General features: G+C 43.4%; 1 protein-coding gene across 3 annotated transcripts in view; it reads left to right on the plus strand.

Annotated features, from left to right (window-relative positions):
* Positions 1-20,991, plus strand: part of SMPX (small muscle protein X-linked) — a 156,356-nt gene that overhangs the window by 93,434 nt on the left and 41,931 nt on the right. For all 3 annotated transcript variants that reach the window (XM_073565844.1, XM_073565843.1, XM_073565845.1), the window contains one exon: positions 9,149-9,241. In XM_073565844.1, coding sequence (XP_073421945.1) covers positions 9,149-9,241 — 93 coding nt within the window. The remainder of the gene's footprint in view (positions 1-9,148; positions 9,242-20,991) is intronic.

Below are 20,991 nucleotides of genomic sequence, written 5' to 3' on the forward strand. Positions count from 1 at the left end.
TAGAACCTGAAGAAGCTTCACAATGTAACAAACAGGTAATAACTGAAATTCAGGACAGTTCATATATGACATAGGATTCTAATTATGGTGTATTGGCCATTCAAGGTGCCCCAAACCAAGCACATTTTAACCAGAGCTTTAGAGATACAGAACAGCGTATGAAATGTAGATCTCAAGTAATTGTGCCAACTTGTTTCCATTGGATACACATTATGAATACTAAACATTTTTGTGTTATCTTATCACAGTAATTACTTCAATAATTTTTAATTCACAGAGGGAACAGGCCTTACCATTGCTTATAAAAATTAGATTGTAACTTTAACAATCAGGTTGCTAAAAGCAGGATCCTAGAGTCAGGATTTACACTGGCCTCTCTGTCTTTAACCACCTTATTTATACTGGTTCCTGAACTTCGCTGCAGGGGCCCCAGGTTGTATCTGCAGAGAAGCTGCTGAGCGGTGGAGTAAAATAAGGGGAAAAATAAACAACCAGAGAACTGGTAACGAGGACAGAATAAGATCTAAAAATGTAATTGGGAAATAGCTGGGTCTGAGCCCAGGAGGTTAAGCAAAATAATGGACAGAGAGTAGCCTGAAAGGTGTTCATTAATCTGAAACAATAGTAAAAAAAAAAAGCAGTCAGTAATATCGCAATCTAAAGGCTCCGTTACACGCAACGATATTGTGAACTATATCGTTGCAGCGATGTCGAAACGACATTGTTGCGTGTAACACGTACCAAAGATCAACGATCAGTTGGCTGATCGTTAATCGTTGCCTAATGGTCTGGGCCATAAATCTATCGTTGGTCTCCTGCTGGGCAGCACACATCGCTGCATGTGACAGCGAGAGACCAACGATCAGCAAGCTCCCAGCGCCATACAGCAGACGCTGGGAGATGGTATCCACGGTAAACAGCGGGTAACTAAGCACCATGCGGCGCTTAGATACCCGCTGTTTACCCTGGATACCAGCGTGCTCTCTGGTCGTGATTGCTGGTGAGTCTGCTTATGTGACAGCTCACCAGCGATCAGCTAACTATGTCCCAGCGATCCCATCCACGTCGGATGGTTGGTGGGATTGCTGGGACATTGACGCGTGTAACGGGGCCCTAAGAAGTGCAGCAAGGCTGTTGTCTTATAAGCAATCTTTATCAGGCTATTAAGGTATCCATTAGTCCCCAGAACAGGGAACCAAATGTCCCCTGTGTTAATAAAACATTATTCAGCTTGTGCGACCACTGATCTGTTACAAACAGTTAATAGAACAGCTCCAGCACATACTCTCTAAGGGTACCGTCACATTTAGCAATGCACCAGCGATCCCGACCATGATATGACCCGGTCAGGATTGCTGGTGCATCGCTAAATGGTCGCTAGTGAGCTGCCAAACAGGCAGATCTCACCAGCGATGCAGCAGCGGTCGGCGGTCGTTACTTATCTGTCAGACGCGGCGATCCTAACGTCCTCCCGTCCGCGTCCATGCGTCGCTCGTCAGCACCAGCAGGAAGCCCAGCAGGAAGTGGCCGACGAGAAATGGCCCAGGGTGTTCTCGCGCGATCAGCGATAGACAGTGGGGGAGCCGGTCGGAGGTAAGTATCACACTTAGCGATATCGCTAGCAATATCGCTGCTGCGTCACAAAATCGATGACGCTTAAGTGATATCGCTAGCAATCTTGCTTAGTGTGATGGGGCCTTAACTGTTCATTCACACAATGTGTTTTGAATCCCCACTGGTGTGATCATTGGGGGTCCCAGTGATCACATCTCCATTGATCATACATTTATCATCTGTTCTGTGGATAGGGATTATACTGTATGTTGCATCTGTAACTACTCCTTTGTGTACAATACCTGGCACAGTGCTGCAAACTAGGTGGAGTGAAATAGTGTGTGAAAGAAACTGCTTGGGCGCTTATCTCAGTCTTCTGTTGGTCGGCTAGCCATCTATCCTAATTGGCCAGACACACAGACATTATGACTGTCCAGAGGTGCAGCCAGTGCACCTACAGTAGGTGGGTGGCAGGCACATCACATTTTTTAACCCCTTCATTACAGCCAATACTTATTTTTACTGACCTGAGATATAAGAGAATAGCAACCCCATACAGGTGACAATCCAGCAGCTGTCGGCTGTCCACTATATCTGACAACTTGCTGTATCACAAATGATCGGTGATGGTGTGGCGCCCCTGAGGCTCAGTCACCACAGAGGTACTGCACCTTCTCCTATCCACACACTGGATAGTTCAGCAATGGACCAGATTGCGGCTCCATGCTTAGAGGATAGCAGAGCACCTTTCGTGGGTCCTTGCTTCGTAACACGAGATGTGCTGGAAGGTGGGTGGAGTTGAGATATATAAAAGGTTGGGAAGATTTAGAATGACAGATCAGTCTGGAAGGTCAGTCTGACGGGAGGTCAGGCGGGAGAAGGACAGTCAGTCAGGAGAGACTCAGGATGGGTCCGAGAGAGAGAGGAAGGAGTGCTGCAGCTGCCTCAGTGATCTGAGCCAGCTGGCACGGGAAGGGAACAGAAGGAAAAAGATGTAGAACTGCAACCTAAGCTTCCATAAGAGAGAGAAGGAACAGTGCGGAACGAAGGAGTAAGAGAACAGAGAGGAGTTGTGGGTTGGAAGAGGAACCCTGCCTATAGGTTCTCAGCGCAAGGCCGGGGCCCAGTCCCCGAGGTTGTATGGACATTTATGGTTCTGCAGCAGACACCGGTGGAGTAGTTTGCTGTAAATGCTCTACTCCCATCCAAGACTTGGGGCACAACAGCATCTGTATAGAGAGCCGGGACTCAGGATAAAGGGAGTCCCCGAAGTAGGCTACAGCTGTCTGCAGTACAAGGAGAGTTGTTAGGAACATCTGACAGGAGGAACTTCAGAGTACCACGGTACTGGAGCTCTTCACACTACAAGGCGCAATAGAGGAGTCGTTCAGGAGAGGTACATGTTGGCGGGGTGTTGGAGAGGAGAATCCTGACTTGCCCGGGAGGTTGATTGAGTCTCTGCCCCGGAGGACATGGCACGGAGGCAGGCACCAGTGTGTACCATGAACTCTGAGTAAAGCTTTGGAACTACAAGCCCTAGTGTCTTCCATTCACTTGTGCGCCAACGCAGTTAGCACTGCTACATCTGGGTACCAACATTTCTTACACCGCCTGCGCCTATACACTGCCCTGGGGTTACAGCTTCACCTGTGGGGAGCTACACCATCTATGCTGCAACACACCATCAGCCCCAGAGGATCTGCACGCAGCATTGGCTTAACATCTTGCTTGCCAAACACCACAGGTGGCGTCACGAACTATTCCATTTCATTAACTACAAACCACCATTGATTTGGGCGCCCAGGGCCATGGACCGGGTCACCGCTCTGTGACACATCCCACTGACACCGGCCTGGTACCGAGTACCCCACGGCCCTGGGACGGGGTGACCCATTGGCACCGTCCATATCTGTTTAACCCCTTAGTTGCTGCTGTCAAAAGTGACTACATCAAATAAATGATTAATAGATTGTGGGGGCTTGCACTTTAATCTAACTGACACACCGAGGTCATGATTGTGTGGTCCTGATGTTTGCCATAGCAGTTCATGGCCAAATAGCGGCCTTAAGGCCCCGTTACATTTAGCGATGCACCAGCGATCCTGACCCGTTTGGGGTTTTCCAATATATAGCACCCCTAAAGTCACTTGAAACTTGGATAGGTCCCTCAAAAAAATAAATTTTGTAAATTTCCTTGAAAAAATGAAAAATTACTGCTACATATCATAAATTATAATGTAACCCGAAAAAAACAGTCTCAAAATCACTGGGATTTGTTGAAGCATTCCAGAGTTATGACCACATAAAGTGACATTGGTCAGAATTTAAAAAATTGACCCGGTCATGAAGGGGTTTTAATTATTTATGCCTAAAACTGCAAGATGAAGTGCAAATTGGGTATAAAGATAAAAAACGCTACAAGAAAATCCTTTTTAAATCTAATTTTCCCCAGTAATCAGTTGCCCATGCATTACTTCTGTATTGTATCCTTTTCTTTTTAATTGCACAACCATTTTATCTCTGTACTTTAGCACTGCTTAGCTATAATCTAATAAGTGACAGCACATCTTAAAATAGTATTACTTCTCATTTCCCATATTTGCTGCTTCTCATCCTATCTGAACTGGGACCCACAGTGCTCGCAACAGAAAAAATATCCCTACTAATTGAAGAACAGTGCATGGTTACCAGTTAAATTATTTCCCACAGGAACCAATCACAAGGAATGGAAATGCCCTTGTATTTATAGGTTACATTCTGATAACACAGTGAATCTATCATCTGGGGATGGAAATTTCTATTTTTAGGACATAAATAATAAGAAAACCTAAATTCTTTTTCCTTTTACATTCACCCTGAAGGGATTGATAAATATAGTGGCACCATTTTATAGGGTTTATACACTTGACAGCTCGAGTCACCTTCCCTAAGGTGGTCGCACACATTAGAATAAGGGAAGAGTCAGACAGTCGTATAACTTGGATAAGGATCGCAACTCAATGTTTGGAATGGCTGGTGGCTCTCCCAACCCAAATGTTACAGCTGCATAGAAATACATGCTGTCAAGCTCGGGTCAGAAGAGCCGCTGGCCAGTCCATGCATTGCATTGCGGGTTATATGAGTCTTCCCTACAGTTGCAGAACAAGGTGATTTTAATGGGGCAGGACAACTATCATACAGTATGTTTATTAGCTGATTAGATGACAGTAATTTTGCAGATGCCGGGGAGAAAAGTATTAGGCATATTGAATTCCTACATGCCCAATCTTTAAGTCTCAAGGTAGATAAGTTGTCACCAGAGGTGACTTATTCTCCTCTACTTGCTGAGTTTTGAGATTGGGCCTCTAAGAGAAGGGCGTGCACAGACCTTCTCACTAATCTGGAATGCTGCAGAGTTTTTAAGAATTTAATAAAATAAAACAAGTCCATACAATAGTGCTGGTTAGCCCGCCTGGCTTAGAGTCCAGCTTTTTAGTCCTTTAGCAAAGGTACTCAATCCAGGAGGTCTGCACACCTCCATGCACACAGTCATGTTAGAGACAAACAACTCTCAATTTACAAAGTGAACCACACCCAGGGGTGGATACATGTTGTGCAGCGTGTCTCCGAACTCTTCAGCTGTTCACAGTCAATCTGTCGTAGTCGATTAACCCCTTTTAGTTATATATGTACTAAAACATTACTCTAAGTTTATCTTCCAACCACTAGGTGTTCGACGGCCACCTTACAGTGGCCAGGGATGAGGTAACAAGTCCACTTGTTATTTTAGCTGTCTTAGGCTATTTGAATTGTTCAGGTGTATAGGTTCAGACCTTATAGACATCAGGTGTATAGGTTCAGACCTTATAGACATCAGGTGTATAGGTTCAGACCTTATAGACATCAGCTGTATAGGTTCAGACCTTATAGACATGTGGTGTACAGATGCAAATGTGAAATAGTAATATGAGTACAGAGAGAGTTAGATTTCAGCATGTGTAACTATGCTTCATTAATACAACAGGATAAAGTTTATGGATTAAGTATTAAACACAAGAATACAAACATAGTGACACATCCTGCACATGCTAAACAACAGACTGAATAGCACACACACATCATATGCATACATACAATATAGCACATTAGGGGCTTCCTGCAGCCACAATTAGGGGAACTGCCCTGAAGAGTTACACATATACTTGTTTATTTCATATTTGCTGCACAAGTCCTATTATTTCATGGCCCCATTTTGGTATAACTTGGTGATTAGCTTGCATAAGTAAATCCTTCTGGGGGTAATATGGCAATACCAATTTCAGCGTTTTTTATGTTTCACTCTTTTTGCAAAACTTTTCTTTTTATTATTTTTTATTATTTTGTCTAACCCTATTCTGAGAGCCACTACTTTTTTTATTCTTCTTTTGACAGGGTTATTCAATTGACTGCCTTTTTTCCAGTACTGGATATTTTAAGGTATGTGCACACGCTGCGGTTTCCGCAGCGGTGTACAGTACCATTAAAGTCAATGCAAAATAAAAACGGCTGTGAACATGGTGCGGAAAAAAACATGCGGTTTCGCTGCAGTTTCATTTCCGCAGCATGTCAATTCTTTTGGCGATTCTGCTGCGGTTCTGCACCCATTGACTTGTATAGAGTCTTTAAAATCTGCAGCAAATACAGCAGATGTGCGTTTTTTGCTGCGGATTGGGGTGTCAAAACCGCTGCATAGGGAAGTGATGTCAGGCGGGAGGAAGTGTGTGGGCGGAGTGTAGTGTAGGGAAGAAGCCGGCACCATTATGGAAGGCTACAGTCGATCGATGTGGGGCGTCTTTTCGATTTGGTATGTATGCATGTATGTATGTTTGTGTGTCAGTCTGTATGTGTCTGTCTGTGTGCGTTAGTCCTCATGCGACAGTAGTCCCACAATTGTGCTTAGTCGCCGTATGGGACTGCTACCCCCATCCGGATATAGGATAGAAGAGTAGTCCCTGAGGTCACCAAGCACAATTGTGCATGTAGAAAAAAAAAAAAAAGTACAACACATACAATACATGTAACATGACAGACATGACATACAACATACATTACATACTCACCATACAGCACATCTTGTTCCCCGAAGCCATCGTTCCCCTAAAAAAAAATAGAAAATAATAAACAACATGTATTCTCCCTGTCCGTAGAAATCCACGAGTGTCCTGCGGCGATCTCTTCTGTCCTCGGGCGATACACTACCAGGATCGGTGCTCCTGCAGTGTATCTCCGAGTTTCCCGGAGTTCTGAAGCTACGGTATCTCGCTTTCCGGCTTAGAGTTGCAGAATCCGCAGCGTGTGCACATACCCTTAGGGTTAATTTTCACCACTTTTTATCTGTTTGTTTATTTTTTCCAGAGGTTATAAGATTTAAAAATACAGTAACACTTATTGCATTATGAAATTTATGTTGCTTAGGGTCAATGCACACGTTGCGGATTCTGCTGCGTTGTACAGTACCATTAAAGTCTATGAGAAATGAAAAACGCAGTGCACATGCTGCAGATTTTTCCACGCTGATTATCTGCAGATTTAAATCTGCAGCATGTCAATTCTTTTGTGCAGATCCGCAGCGTTTTGACATCTGCTCCATTATAGGAATCCGCAGGTGTCAAAACGCAGTAGAAATCCGCAGGCTAATCAGCACTAAATCCGCAGGTAAAACGCAGGTCATTTTACCTGCGGATTTGCCTGCACATTAAGCCAAATCCACGCGGAAAAATCCACAGGCTAATCTGCACAATGTGCACATACCCTTATAATTTACTGCTTTTGTGCAATAGAAACATTTCTTTAAAATGTCAGTATACTCAAGGATCCGTAACAATTTTAATTTTCCATTGAGAGTAATGTTTGAGGGTTTATTTTTATTTGGGACAAGATGTTTTATTTATACAATGTAACTTTAAGGCTGTGTGCACATGTTGCAGATTTTTAGCTTTTTTTCGCCGCGAAAACGCTGCGTAAATGCAAAAAATCTGCAACCCATTGTAGTCAATGGCATTCTGCACATGCTGTGCGAACGCTGCGTATTTTTCCGCGGTGGAATCGCATCGGGGAAAAATACACAGCATGCTCATTCTTTTTGCAGAATAGCGGGGATTCCGCACACATTGGAATGCATTGTTCCGCTTACTTTCCGCGTGTGGCTAAGCCCACCATGCGCAAAGTAAGCGGAAAATGTGCGGATGGTACCCACGGTCTGGAGGAGACTCTCCTCCAGGCCCTGGGTACCATATCCCTGTTAAAAAAAAGAATCAAAATAAAAAATCATGATATTCTTACCTTCCGGCGTCCCCCGCAGCGTTCCCACCTGTCAGCCACGCTCCCGGCATCTTCCGGTCCCAGTGATGCCTTGCGACAATGACCTGTGATGATGTAGCGGTCTCGTGAGATGCTACGCCATCTGGGGTCATTGTCGCAAGGCATCGCTGGGAACAGGACTCGCCGGGAGCATCGCTGAGACCTGGGAATGCTGCGGGGGCCACCGGAAGGTGAGAATATCACGATTTTTTTTATTTTTTAAATTATTTTTAACATTATATCTTACTACTGATGCCGCATAGGCAGCCTCAATAGTAAAAAGTTGCTCACAAGTGTGACCAACCTGTCAATCAGTTTTCCAAACGATGCTACAGATCGCTTGGAAAACGCTAGCATTCTGCAAGCTAATTACACATGCAAAGCGCTAGTTTTTCACGGGAATTCCGCATGCGGATTTCCCGTGAATTTCCCACGGCAGGAAGTTGCGGAAATGCCGTGGAAATTTCCGTGGCAATTCCGCACATGTGTACATAGCCTAAAGGGAACATGTCACCTACAAAAATGCTATCTAGCTACAGATATAGTGGTAATTTGCACGTAAATAGTGTTTAGATCATGTTAGTCTGGTTTAGTGGAAGCACGTCTACGGGGCGAACATGAAGCTATATTTTCCCTGCAGCTGAATAGTCAAGATGCAGGTAAAGTGATTATAGCATGCTCACTGGGCAGTAAAAGTGGTGACTACTGTAGCCTCTACACCTTGACTGACAGCCTGCCTACTATGTGAGTGGTGACTGTAGCTGCTCCTTGCACCACCATGATGACTGTAAGTAAGCAGATGCAGAGAAAATATAACTTAATGTTCTTCCTGTAGCCATGCTTTCAGTAAACCAGCCCAACATGGTCTAAACACTTTTTACTATAATGTCTGCAGGTGAATAGCAGACATTATACGTGATGGGTTACCTTTAAGGGGAACATATGATTTTTTTATTTTGATTGTTCTTTTGGTTTGTTTTCATTTTGGGGGAGACAGGAAAATCAAAAATTGAAGTTGATTATTTTTATTTTTTAGCAGTCTTTTTTTTGTAATCCCACTAGGGGACTGAGAAATACTAGATAACTTGTATGAAACACTTCAATATTTCATCATCATCATCATCATCATCATTATTATTATTATTTCCAGTAGGCCAGGGACCAAAAGGTGTAGCAAGATGGCAGATTTGGAGGTCATTGTAACAGCCCTGGCTCCAATAGCGATGTATCAGCACTCAAAAATAGCTTGGTCCTAATGAACATCCTTTATCTTTTAGGCTAATCTCAATATTCCTATGGGAGCATTCCGACCCGGTGCCGGGCAGCCACCTAAGAGAAGAGAATTTACACCTGAAGCAGAGGCAGAACAGGTAACAATCAATTAATGATTCGGATGGTAATAATATATCATCATTATCAATCTCAAAAACAGCCCAAAAATTATCCGGCACTCATATCTACATAAAAAATCCTTTATTGTGTCAAAAGTTAAAAACAGCAGCAATGATTCATACAACGTCTCTAAGAACTAAAGGGCAGGAGAAGAACACATATCGCATCTTCAGGTGTTTATGACCTACATGGTCCTTTGTCAAACACTGACATGTAGGTCAGAAAACATGTTGCCTGAAGACAGATGAACTGATTGTTCCAGTTTGTTCATTATCAATCCCAAACCCTCAATCGGTGGTGTAGAGTGGAGAGGCCATAGGGTAGGTTGCTAAGGACGTCAAATTCTGTGAGGTCCCAAAATGTCTGTCACCCAACCACCACCATTACTGTTTTCTTGGTCATTTCAGTCAGTTACTAGGCAGAACACAGGAATCGAGATGGATTTGTTATCAGCTCCTCCACTGAGTATCTCGATCTTGGTCTATGCAGAGTGCAGAAGCCAATAACAAACTGAGATGGCGGAGACTGAGCAGCAAATGAATGAAGACAGTATTGAACCATATGCAGTGTATATTCGGCACTGTGCTCCCCAGATTCACTCTGACTCTTTCTCTCACTTCAATTTTTGTGACAGGATATACATATAATAATATATAAATATTATGTTTTCACACACTTTCTAACCTCAACTAGGGTTATGGTTAGGTCCAGAGTTAGGGTTAGGGTTTAGGGTTACATGTAATGATAAGGGATAAGGGATAAGGTGATAAAATGGTTGCTTAAAAGGAAAAGCTTAAAAAATAATAACAAAAAACAAGTAAGAAATAGGTATAATAATGTAAAACCTTTTATTTTAAACACTTACGTTGAATTTAATCAAAAAGAAGAACAAACAGGACACTGCTACTAGGGGGGAAAACGAGTGAAAAAATACCTCATAGAAATTACACAAAGAAAAATAAACCCACCTTCATTCACAGGAAAAATGTTCACATAGAAAAATGCCCACATGGAAAATTGCCTCTACAGAAAACTGTCCACATAGTCTGTCACAGTGTTTTTTTCTTGAGAGGGAGGTGAGAGAGAGGCTTGGATGGACTTTTTTCATCTTTTTTTCCTATTATTTTTCAGTTACCCAAAGTTAGGTCCTCATCAAAGTCAGGAACCAACTGCTACTAAGTAAAAGTTAAGGGGTGACTAACTTTTTTAAAATCTGTGACAGGTCATTTTATGACTTGCAGATGAGTGGACTGTGCACCACTCAGGAAGCATCAGTGCGATGAGCCCATACACTGATCTTCAGGGGTATCAGACTACAGGGGGGCTGAATACAAATGCACATCACAATTTTCAGATTTGTATTTTAAAATATTTAGAAAACCATGTATCATTTCCTTACACTTCACAAATACTTTTTTTTTTATCAAATAGATTTTTATTGGTCAGAATTCAAAATACAGAATATACCGTAAATCTTCCATAAACAATAGATTTACAAATTGAACATCCCTATCCCCCCCCCATGTAGACAGCATATATAACTCTTTTCTCCATATGATTCCTCTTACACCGTAATTTACCATTAGTCATCCTTTTTACCCATATTGTCAATCAAACCATACAAAACAGAAATGTTGCTATGTTCGGGTATTAATGGTTTATCCACAACACCAACATTGTAAAATATAGCACATTCCCATCAGTTAACTGTATAGTATTGTAACCAGGGATTCCACAACCTCTCATAGGTTTTAGAATTGCCTCTTTTAACATATATCCTTTCCTCTAGCCGATTGATACAAGTCACCTGTTTCACAAACTCTCTCCCAGAAGGTGGTTCTTTCCTGATCCAGTTCCTCGCAATCAGCTTCCTTGCTACATAAATCAGTCTGGCTATAGCAAGCTTTGCACTATTAACTATTTCAATTTCCTCTACATATCCCAGTATGCAGACCAGTGGGTTTTTGGGTATAACACTTCCGTAAGCCCCTTCTATTCTGTTAATGACATTAACCCAGAATGCGGATAGCCTGGGACAAGTCCACATCATATGAAGGATTCCAGCATCAGACCCCCCACATCTTGCACAGTCAGAGTTGTCCCTCAGCCCCATTTTAAACATCAGAAGGGGGGAGCTGTTGTGAGTTCATTTTCTGGTCCAGTTGTGAGTTCTCCTTCCAGACTCCCTCTGGTGGTAACAGGAGGTAGTGAGGCTGGTTTGGTCAGTGGAGATCTGCCACCTGAGAATGAGGATGACGATTGGACCTCAGGAATCTCAGATTGGATTTAAGACAGCCGCCGCCCTACTCTGGTGCTGGTGATTCCTTCTGCTTGTCAGGTCTTGGTTCTCAGCTCTGTTCCAGTCATCTAAAGCTAAGTTTCTCTGCTAATGTTCACACTTGATTTTGTTGTTATTCAGTTTTTTGTGTGGTCAGCCAGCCCCGGCTTGGGCTGTGCTGAATTTCCATTCTTATTTATCTATATTTGCCAATTTGCTTTTTGTCCCTTATTAGATTGGCCTCTTTTTGCTCTGTCTCAGAATATTTCAGAGTGCTGATATAGTGGGAGAAGTTTAGTGACTTCAGGGTTAATTTTTGTTATCAGAAGTGTTGGACATTATTTTGTAGGGTTTTGGGCAGATTGCAGACAGTGTCTTTTCTTTCCTTTCCTCTCTAGTTAGTTTGGGCCCCATCGTTTGCTCAGCCTATTTTCCTACCTGTGTTTGTGTTTTCATCTTGTTTCCCCGTCAATACATGTGTGGGGACTGTCTATTCCTTTGGGGTCTGCTCTGGGGCAGTTAGTTTTCCCTTTTCTTGCTTTAGGCTTATTTAGTCCTCCGGCTATGACGAGGCGTCTAGTTTCATTGTAGGCATGCTCCACGGCTGCTGCTAGTTGTGTGGTAGGATCCGGGATCTGCAATCTGCATAGTTACCAACCTCTCTGTTTTTTCTGGACTTAGCATGTTTAGGTTTTTTCCTCCTCGGTGACCCATTCATAACAGGGAGCGGTACACACGATGGATCACATAAAGATGGGACAACCTAGCTGGTTTACTCATAGTGAGTTTGGGGACATATTCTAGGACCCTTTCCCATACCTCTTCAGTCATCGCCCCAATCTCTCCCTCCCATTTGGATCTTGCTTTAAGTGGGAACCCCATTAAATGTGTATGCAATATATCTTTGCATGTGTTAGAAATTACCCCTTTTGTAAGTCCAGCACCACCACATATATAGTCCAAAACTATGTCAGATTGTGTCTGCCGGTTTCTGGAAAGGTTTTGAGCCGTAATGGCATGCCGTACCTGACAGTAGTGGTACCATTCAGAATCCGGCAACTGAAACTCACTCTGTAATTGCATAAACGGTCTCAGCTCCCCGTTATCCATAATTTGAGACATTAATGTCAGCCCCCTACGTTTCCAGCCTTTCAGTATCCCAAGTTTCCGAATCTCTGGGAGGTTACTATTATCCCATATAGCTGTGAATCTAGTCAACCCGGTCACCCCTTTCACCCTCTTTAGTCTGTTCCAAAGGTCTTGCAAGAGTCGCAGAGTGGGACACCCGTCTCCCATTACACCCATCTTCCCATCCTCTAGGCCAAGTATCCACGGGCTTCTATTTAGTACGTATTCCAGCACTCCTCTGATGACACCTGCCTTCTCTTGATTAGACCACCCTCTAAGATGTTGACTTTGGGCAGCTAAAAAATACAGTTCCGGATTTGGCAGTGCCAGTCCCCCCTCATCCTTTGGTCTCTGCAAGGTTTCAAGCCTTATTCTAGGTTGTTTCTTAACCCATACCAAGGCTCTGAACAGTGAATTCACCACTCCGAACCTTTTCTGCGGTATCCAGATTGGGGAGTTGTGTAACATATATAAAAGCTTGGGCATTAAAACTATTTTTAGTAGGTTAATCCTTCCCACCACCGACAAGTGTAATTTGTTCCAAGTATCCACCTTAGTTCTTAGAATTGCCAGTAGGGGTACCAGATTAGTATTAAGGTGCTCAGTCACCGGCATGGAAACCTGTATCCCCAAATATTTAAACATTTCCACACATTGTAGTTTATTGGCCCCTATGTCTTCCTGAGTCCATACCACCTCCTTGTCCACTTTAAATAGGCTTGATTTAGACCAATTTATGGTCAGTCCTGAGATCTTACCGAACCCCTCAATGGTCTGCACAGCGTGATCCAATGAAGCCGAGGGATCCCCTAGGAATAACAAAAGGTCATCCGCATATAGGGCCACCTTTTCCTCCAAATCGCTATATTGAAACCCCTTTATTGCCTTGTTGCGTCTAATAGCAGCCGCCAATGGCTCTATCGCAATAGCGAACAAGAGCGGTGACAGTGGACAGCCTTGCGTCGTTCCTCTATGCAGCTGTATTCCTGCGGACATTACCCCATTAATCTTAACTCTAGCTGTGGGTTGAGTATACAATAGCTGAATCCATGCTGTAAATTGAGGACCAAAGCCCATACTATGTAGCACTCTCCACAGGTATGACCATTCTACAGAGTCAAAGGCCTAATGGGCATCAAGTGAGGCTATCACCCTCCCACCTGGGTTATCGACTGGCAACTGCAGATTGAGATATAGTCTCCGTATATTGGCTGCTGTTGACCTGTTGGGCATAAACCCCGACTGATCCATATGGATTAATGTATCAACAACACCAGTTAGTCGGTTCGCCAGCACTTTAGCCAGTATTTTCACATCAGCTGTCAGCAAGGATATTGGCCTGTATGAGTCCGGAATTCCTGGATTTTTACCCTCCTTAGGAATCACCACTATCACCGCCTCCCGCATAGACGCAGGCAAAATCCCTTCTTTTTTAGCCTCTTCAAACACTATCAATAGCTTGGGTAACAGAATTTCTTCTAGGTGTTTGTATATTTCCGTAGGAAGACCATCTGCTCCCGGGGCCCTCTCATTAGTCATGCCATGCAGAGCCATCTCCAACTCCTCTACTGTGATAGGAGACTCCAACTTATCCCTATCTTCCATAGATAGTGTCAGAAGCAGTCCCGCTCCTAGAAATGCCTCCACTCCCCTCCCATTCTACTCGATGAATAGAGATTCTGGTAGAATCCTGTGAAGACCTCCAGAATTTCGGGCGTCTCAGTAACCCTTGTCCCCCTTGCAGTATCCATACTATGTATAAATGAGCTGCCTCTCTGGGCTGCAGCTATAATCGATAATGACCAACTTTTTCCCCTTCTTCGTAGAATCTAATCTTCTGAAAAGCCTGATTCTTAGTTGCTTTATCTAGTAGTAACCTATTGACCCTTTCATGTGCCTGCCTAAGTGTCAGTTGAGTGTCGGGTGTAGCGTGCTGTGCCATTTCTATTTCCGCCCTAGTTAGGGCTTCCAGACTATCCACCTCATCTCGCTTAGTTTGTGTCTTTCTCCTACATATATTCCTGTATAGAATTCCCCGGAGATATGCCTTCATGGGGTCCCATACCAGGGCAAGCACTATCATCATTATGGACAAAGAATTCCCCAATCTCCCGCATGACGCCCTGCATATTTATATGTTGTATCCAGGCCGGATGTAACTTCCACTCTCCCCTTATCCCCCCTCTCAAACGTTCCCGTTTAACGGACACAAGGATGGAACTGTCGTCCGAGATCACTCTCGGTAAGTATTGCACATCCCCCATCACTGCATTCATCAACTCATTCGCCAATGCCATGTCGATGCGAGATAGGGTATTATAAGAAGCTGAATAGCAGGAGAAGCACTGTTTCCCATAATTTCTTACCCTCCAAATGTCCATCAAACCCATTTCCCGAACTAAATTGCCAAACGGGGTTATAGTGTCACTCAGAACTCCCAGCGGCCTCCTATTCCTGTCCCAATAAGAATCTATTACATTATTGTAGTCACCCACTATCAAAAGTGGCAATACTCCCCCTCTTCCTGAGAATTCCCAAGTCTCCCTCAGCTTAGTACTCGAGTAGGGGGTGGAATATAAATAGCGGCAATGCACACAAGGTGGCCAAATAATTTACATTTGATGACTACACACTGCCCATCCGGGTCAATATGCACCTCTATTTCCTCATATTGTAGTGAAGTATGAATTAGCACAGATACCCCCCTTGCGTAGCTAGAGAAAGTAGAGTGATAGGCCCTCTGTATCCATCGCCTATTCAAAAGTCTCGTTGTGTCTGGTAAAAGATGAGTCTCCAGGAGGCATATCACCGATGGACCCTGGTCTTGTATATATTTGAATATAGCTGCCCTCCTAGTTTTATCAGATAAACCCCTGACGTTCCAACTTAGTACTTTAATTTTCCCCACCTCCATAGTGTTGATAACTGGAATTATTGATCGGTGTAGTTTTCCCCCTTGCTGTCTGAACCCATCCCTCCTCCCTCACCCTCCCCTCCCATCTCCCCCACCACTATACTTCTACAGTCATTTAATTGCATATGTGGAGCAGCAAACTTCCCAGCTCCCCCCCCAGTCCTGTTGTGCAGGATAGAAGATCCGAATGTATAACATCATCAATAATATAATAAAACATATAAACAATTCAAATTTTGGAAACTATAGCAATACACCCCCCCCCCCCTCTGTGCCCAACATTGGGCAACCACCAAATCTCAATCATCAAAGCCTCAATCTCAACCATTTGTCAGTGGATCTAAAGAAGATCATATTCAGGAGATCAAGAGGCGTATAATAAAAAGGCCAAAGAACCGATCGCAAAGAAACTTTGCCGAAGCCTACCAAAAATCAGTTCTTCAACAGGTAAAAACAGGTTAGGAATTCCTTGCAAGACATTGAAAGATGTAATATGTCCTCAGCCGACCATCTCAGGCATAGTCCTCTTGACTAATCAATCAATTCCAGCTCATGTCTTTCCACGGAGTTTATGTGCATTAATGTCAATCCATTGGTTAGCTTCTATCGGATCGATGAAAAATTGCACTTTATCAAGCGCCACCACCCTTAGTTTGGCCAGGAAAATCATGGAGTACTGCACTCCCATCTCTCTAAGACGCTTCTTCACTCCTCCAAATTGCATACGTTGTTTTTGGACTGCAATAGAAAAGTCTGGGTAGATAGCTACTTTTTCACCATTCATGGCAAGATCCCCCATCTCTCTCGCCCTCCTTAGAATTATGTCTCTATCCCTATAATGGAGAAGCTTAGCAACCATAATGCGTGGTCCCCTACCCGGTGGTGTGGCTGCATGGGAACTCTGTGTGCATGCTCCACGGCAAAAAACTTGGTCAGAGTATCTGTGCCAAATTTCTCCCTGAGCCACTCTTCCATAAATTCTGTGGGGTTTCTCCCTTCGGATTTTTCCAGGAGGCCAACAATCCTTATATTATTACGTCTAGAGCGATTCTCTAGATCATCATTTTTGCCCACTATTTCAGAGATTTGCTGAGCGAATCTTTTTTCTGCTTTCTGGAGTTTAGTGATGTGGTCCTCTGCTTGCCTCTCTCTCTTCTCCACCACCTCTGTTCTGGTATCAGCTTTTTTCATATCTTTTTTTAAGCCAGCCACTTCAGATTGAATTCCCAGAACCTGCCGTGTCAGTGTGGTTAAGGCATTCTTACAGAAGGAGACCGTGGCAAATATGTCCTTCAGTGTGGGATTCTCCTGATCCTCCCCTGCCTCCTGGGTCTCACCTGCCCCCACCACAGCTCCTCCATTATGCGGCTGCTCTTCTTTCTCCCCCATCTCTCCCGGGGAATCCTTGGAATCATTCTCCTCCTCCTCCCCTTGTTTACCTCCAGATCGCAGGGAATCCTCCTCAGTTCTAGCAAACTTCTTCAGCTTAGCTGCAGCCTCCATACGTCTCTGACATTCAGTGTTGGCTCTCTCCGCCTCCTTCCTCGCCTCAGCGCCATCTTGTGAGCTGAGTCCATCTCCCCTTCCTGCATGTTTCGGTCTCCGGTGGGTCATGGCTCCTCACCAGGGCTTCAGAATGCAGCTGCAGGTAGTCTCCCCCCTTATCTACCCGATCGTCCGGCCGAGGATATCAGTGGTGTCAGCGGGGCTGCGGATTACTCCAGGCACCAGAGGGAGAAACAGACCCTGCGTCCTTTCACATTGCCTGCCAGGCCACGCCCCCTTCACAAATACTTTAATACTTTAAGTTTGTGGGTGTAACGTGAAAAAATGGCACTACATGTACACTGCATATTAGATGGTAATTTAGGACCACTCTCTGATTACCCTGAAAAAGCAGAACCGGACAGTGAAGGTTCTTTCTGTAATCTCACAAAATGTTTAGATATTTTCTGTAGAGTCAAAAATTTTTAAGAGAAAAATAAACTGCACTGTAGAATATTTGTGGCCACTGAGTGTCAGTATAACCTCACCACAAAGCTCAGACCTGCCTTGTACTATGCAAGTCTCCGACATCTGAGTCAGTACAGGTTTCCGTGGCAACAGTGTTAAATCCTTTTTGGTCCTATCTTTAGGCAGTGCTAATATTATGTAATGGTTGTCAGTTCACGAACTATAGGGGAATTTATTGTTCACATATCCATGAAGAGACAATCATAGCTAACACTAAGTGGTGAAATGAGAAAACAACATTTTTAGTGTTGAGCGAACGTGCTCAGTGATACTCGGATACCACTTGAGTATCTGGGTTCCCGGATGTGCTCGGCATTCGTCAAGCATTGGCTGGTGCCCAGGATTTGAAGCTTGAATCCCCGCCCCGTATGTTTGGCACCTGTTACACAGCCAATAAACATACGGGGATTGCCTGTCAGTCACTAATGGGGTAGCCAGCTTGGTAGTTGTATTACTGTGGTTGGCAGGCTACATTACCTCATCAGAGATTATAAAAGGACCAGCGCCGCCATGCTCGCCACAGTGACGCCATTGCCCTTCTAGGCTGGCAGTGCTCTATTTCACTGGTGCTAGTGAAAGGAGCCTCTCAGCCTGTCAGGGTTGTAAGTGAGTGTGGTGCCATGTCAGTGACTGCATGGGCCACATCCTCTCACTCCCCTTGCCTTCCTGGGCCCGTGTGGACGGGGGTGTCTATGTAAAACTGTGCCAAGCTGACCTTACATGTCCTTAGGGGGTGTAGTACATCACGTTGGTGGAAGTGGGAAGACCGCACTATGTGATCCTTATAACGTAATTGTGACATCAGGCAGGGTGGTGACGTGCAGGTTTATCACAGGGTTATCTTAAGCAGAGGACCGCTTTAATTATAAATTCTGCTCTGCTGCACCTGCATCTGGTATATTCATTAATATTGTATAGCAAAATGTTTTTACCAAGTTAGAAAGTTGTCTCCTATCCACTAGATACATAATAACTTTCTGATTGCTAGGGTTCTGACCCCTGGGACCCCACCAGTCTTAAGTGGTGGTCAAGTCCATACATTTAGCCTTATTGATCAAGACCAGAGTTGATCACACTAGTTTTGATGAGGGGGCATGCTAGAGTCAGATGCTCCTGATTCATGAAAAGGTGCAGCTCCGTGATTTCTGGTGTATGCAACAAAGCTGCTCGCTATGTTTTGGTAGAGCTGGGAGAAACTAGCGTGACAACCCTAAAAGTCGCAAAATTTACGTGCAAGCCTTCAGTGTTCACATGTCCAGTAGTTTTCCCGTTTTTCAATCTGTTTTGGGATGACAAAAACAAAAATGAAATGATGCAATGCAGGATTCATTCATTTGAATGATTATAGAAATTACTTCCTTTTGGCAGCAATCGACTTTTTAAGTTGATTATAAAATATAAAGTTTGTGTCCAAAAAATATGGACAACAACTGTTTTCTTTTTTTAACATTAAAGTATATGGGAAACGGGTCATAAATAGTGACGGGCGAGCGTGCTCGGCACTGCTCGATACTCAGTTGAGCATCAAGCAGCGAGCAGTGCTGAGTATCACGTGGTGCTCGAGTGTTCGGGTCCCCGTAAGAAGCTCATTTGAATCATCGGAGCCACGCAGTGAATCGTCTGTGAGACGGACAAGAGAGAGAGAAATGCTCGAGTTTCCCAATCACTTCCATCAGTACCGAGCAGTCAAGCATTTCAGTGATCGATCAACACTAATCATAATGGAAGGTTATCCATTAATATATCCGTTTCTACGCACTGTGCATGCCCAGAACACTAGAGGTGTTCAGAGACCTTGTAGTAAACTAAAAAAAAAAATTGTACAAAACCGAAACTGTTTGTTTTTAACGTGGATCAATCCAAAAACAGGAACTTTGTGATTCATTTTGCATCTGTTTCTGCCGCAGATCGGTTTTCTTAATACTGGATCCGTTTGAATCAGATGACAGCTGTACATATGTACATTGCCTAAAACTAGTGATCCATGCTTGGGTTATCCTTGTACAATTGCACATACCACATAGGGTTAAACATTACACATAAGCTATATACTAAAAAATGTAGGCACATATCTATGCATCAGGTTGGCAATGATCTCTTGGAGACGCCATAGTTATTACATCGTATATGATGATTATATAAGAAGCCAAATGGGATTATTCTGCGCTGCAAGATCAGCGAGGCCGACATCCAGCCAGGACATGAGCAGGATCCATAACTGTAATGTACAAATCCAATAAAAAGATGTAAGACATCTTCTACCAGATCCTGTCATATTCTGAGACCATAACATTTTATGGTGCTTACTGTGCTGGATAAATCATAAAGAATTTTAATACTTTGGAGATTTATAGATGGAAAACACCAAGAAGTGAACTCAATCATATGTATTCCAACAAAAAGTGAAAAATATGCATAAGAAGAACGTCATCAATGACGTTTTTAAAGAATAACTTTTAAATGAATAAATTTTATTATTACAATAAATATAAAAACACCACACGGGTTAATAACATAAATCAAAAACTAAAGGGGAGAGACAAAATACAGGAGAAAAGGGGTAGGTATGGCTTAAAATGGCATATAGTGTATATATATATATAGAGGGGTACAATATTACATCACATAAAGTGCAAGTGCTCATATAAATTTATGTGTAATATAACATAAGTAAACGTGCATACAACTGCTATTAAAGTACAATAAAACTGCTCAGTCCATGGAGGAAACCTACACACCACATTATATAATATAATGTTAGTAGTAAATAAGTCATATTTGCATATTGATAGTGAAAAGATATGGTATCAGGAATACCCCATGGGCAGAGCACAAAAACTCACATAAGATGGCAAAAAATAAATAATAAACAAACCCACAGTATATATATATATATATATATATATATATAATAGTTACCTAGTGAAAGTCCCAAGCCAGGGACCCACCACACCTGACGCGCGTTTCGCTGTGGAAAGCTTTGTCCAGGGGCCAATCATTTAACTGCGCCATCCCACCTGCTTGGTATCTTTCTATCTCTACTTGTCTCTGCCAGAGCTGTCAATCAAATAAGGGAGGTGGAGAAAGAGGGAAAACCAGCAGATGGGAATGTGGCAGGACTTAGTTTGAACAGTCATTCTGTGCTGACAGACTTCCTTTAAGAGAAAAAATTGCTGCATAATGGGGTTTTAGTTGATTCTCCTCTGTTTGCGATGCGACTTAATGCAGGTAGTGCTCCAGGGTACAGGTTAAGTGGATCTTATAAATGTTCCAGGATTTCCATTCCTCTCGGCTTATACTGACTATGAGAACTTCTGCGCAGGATTTTACTGTTTTAGAGCCAGAGGTCACCATTACTGCTCACCGACCATTAAATACGGAGTGGCCACATATTT

The sequence above is a fragment of the Dendrobates tinctorius genome, unplaced genomic scaffold (genome assembly GCF_039654945.1).
Source record: "Dendrobates tinctorius isolate UK_male_01 unplaced genomic scaffold, ASM3965494v1 ptg000016l, whole genome shotgun sequence".
Lineage (NCBI taxonomy): Eukaryota > Metazoa > Chordata > Amphibia > Anura > Dendrobatidae > Dendrobates > Dendrobates tinctorius.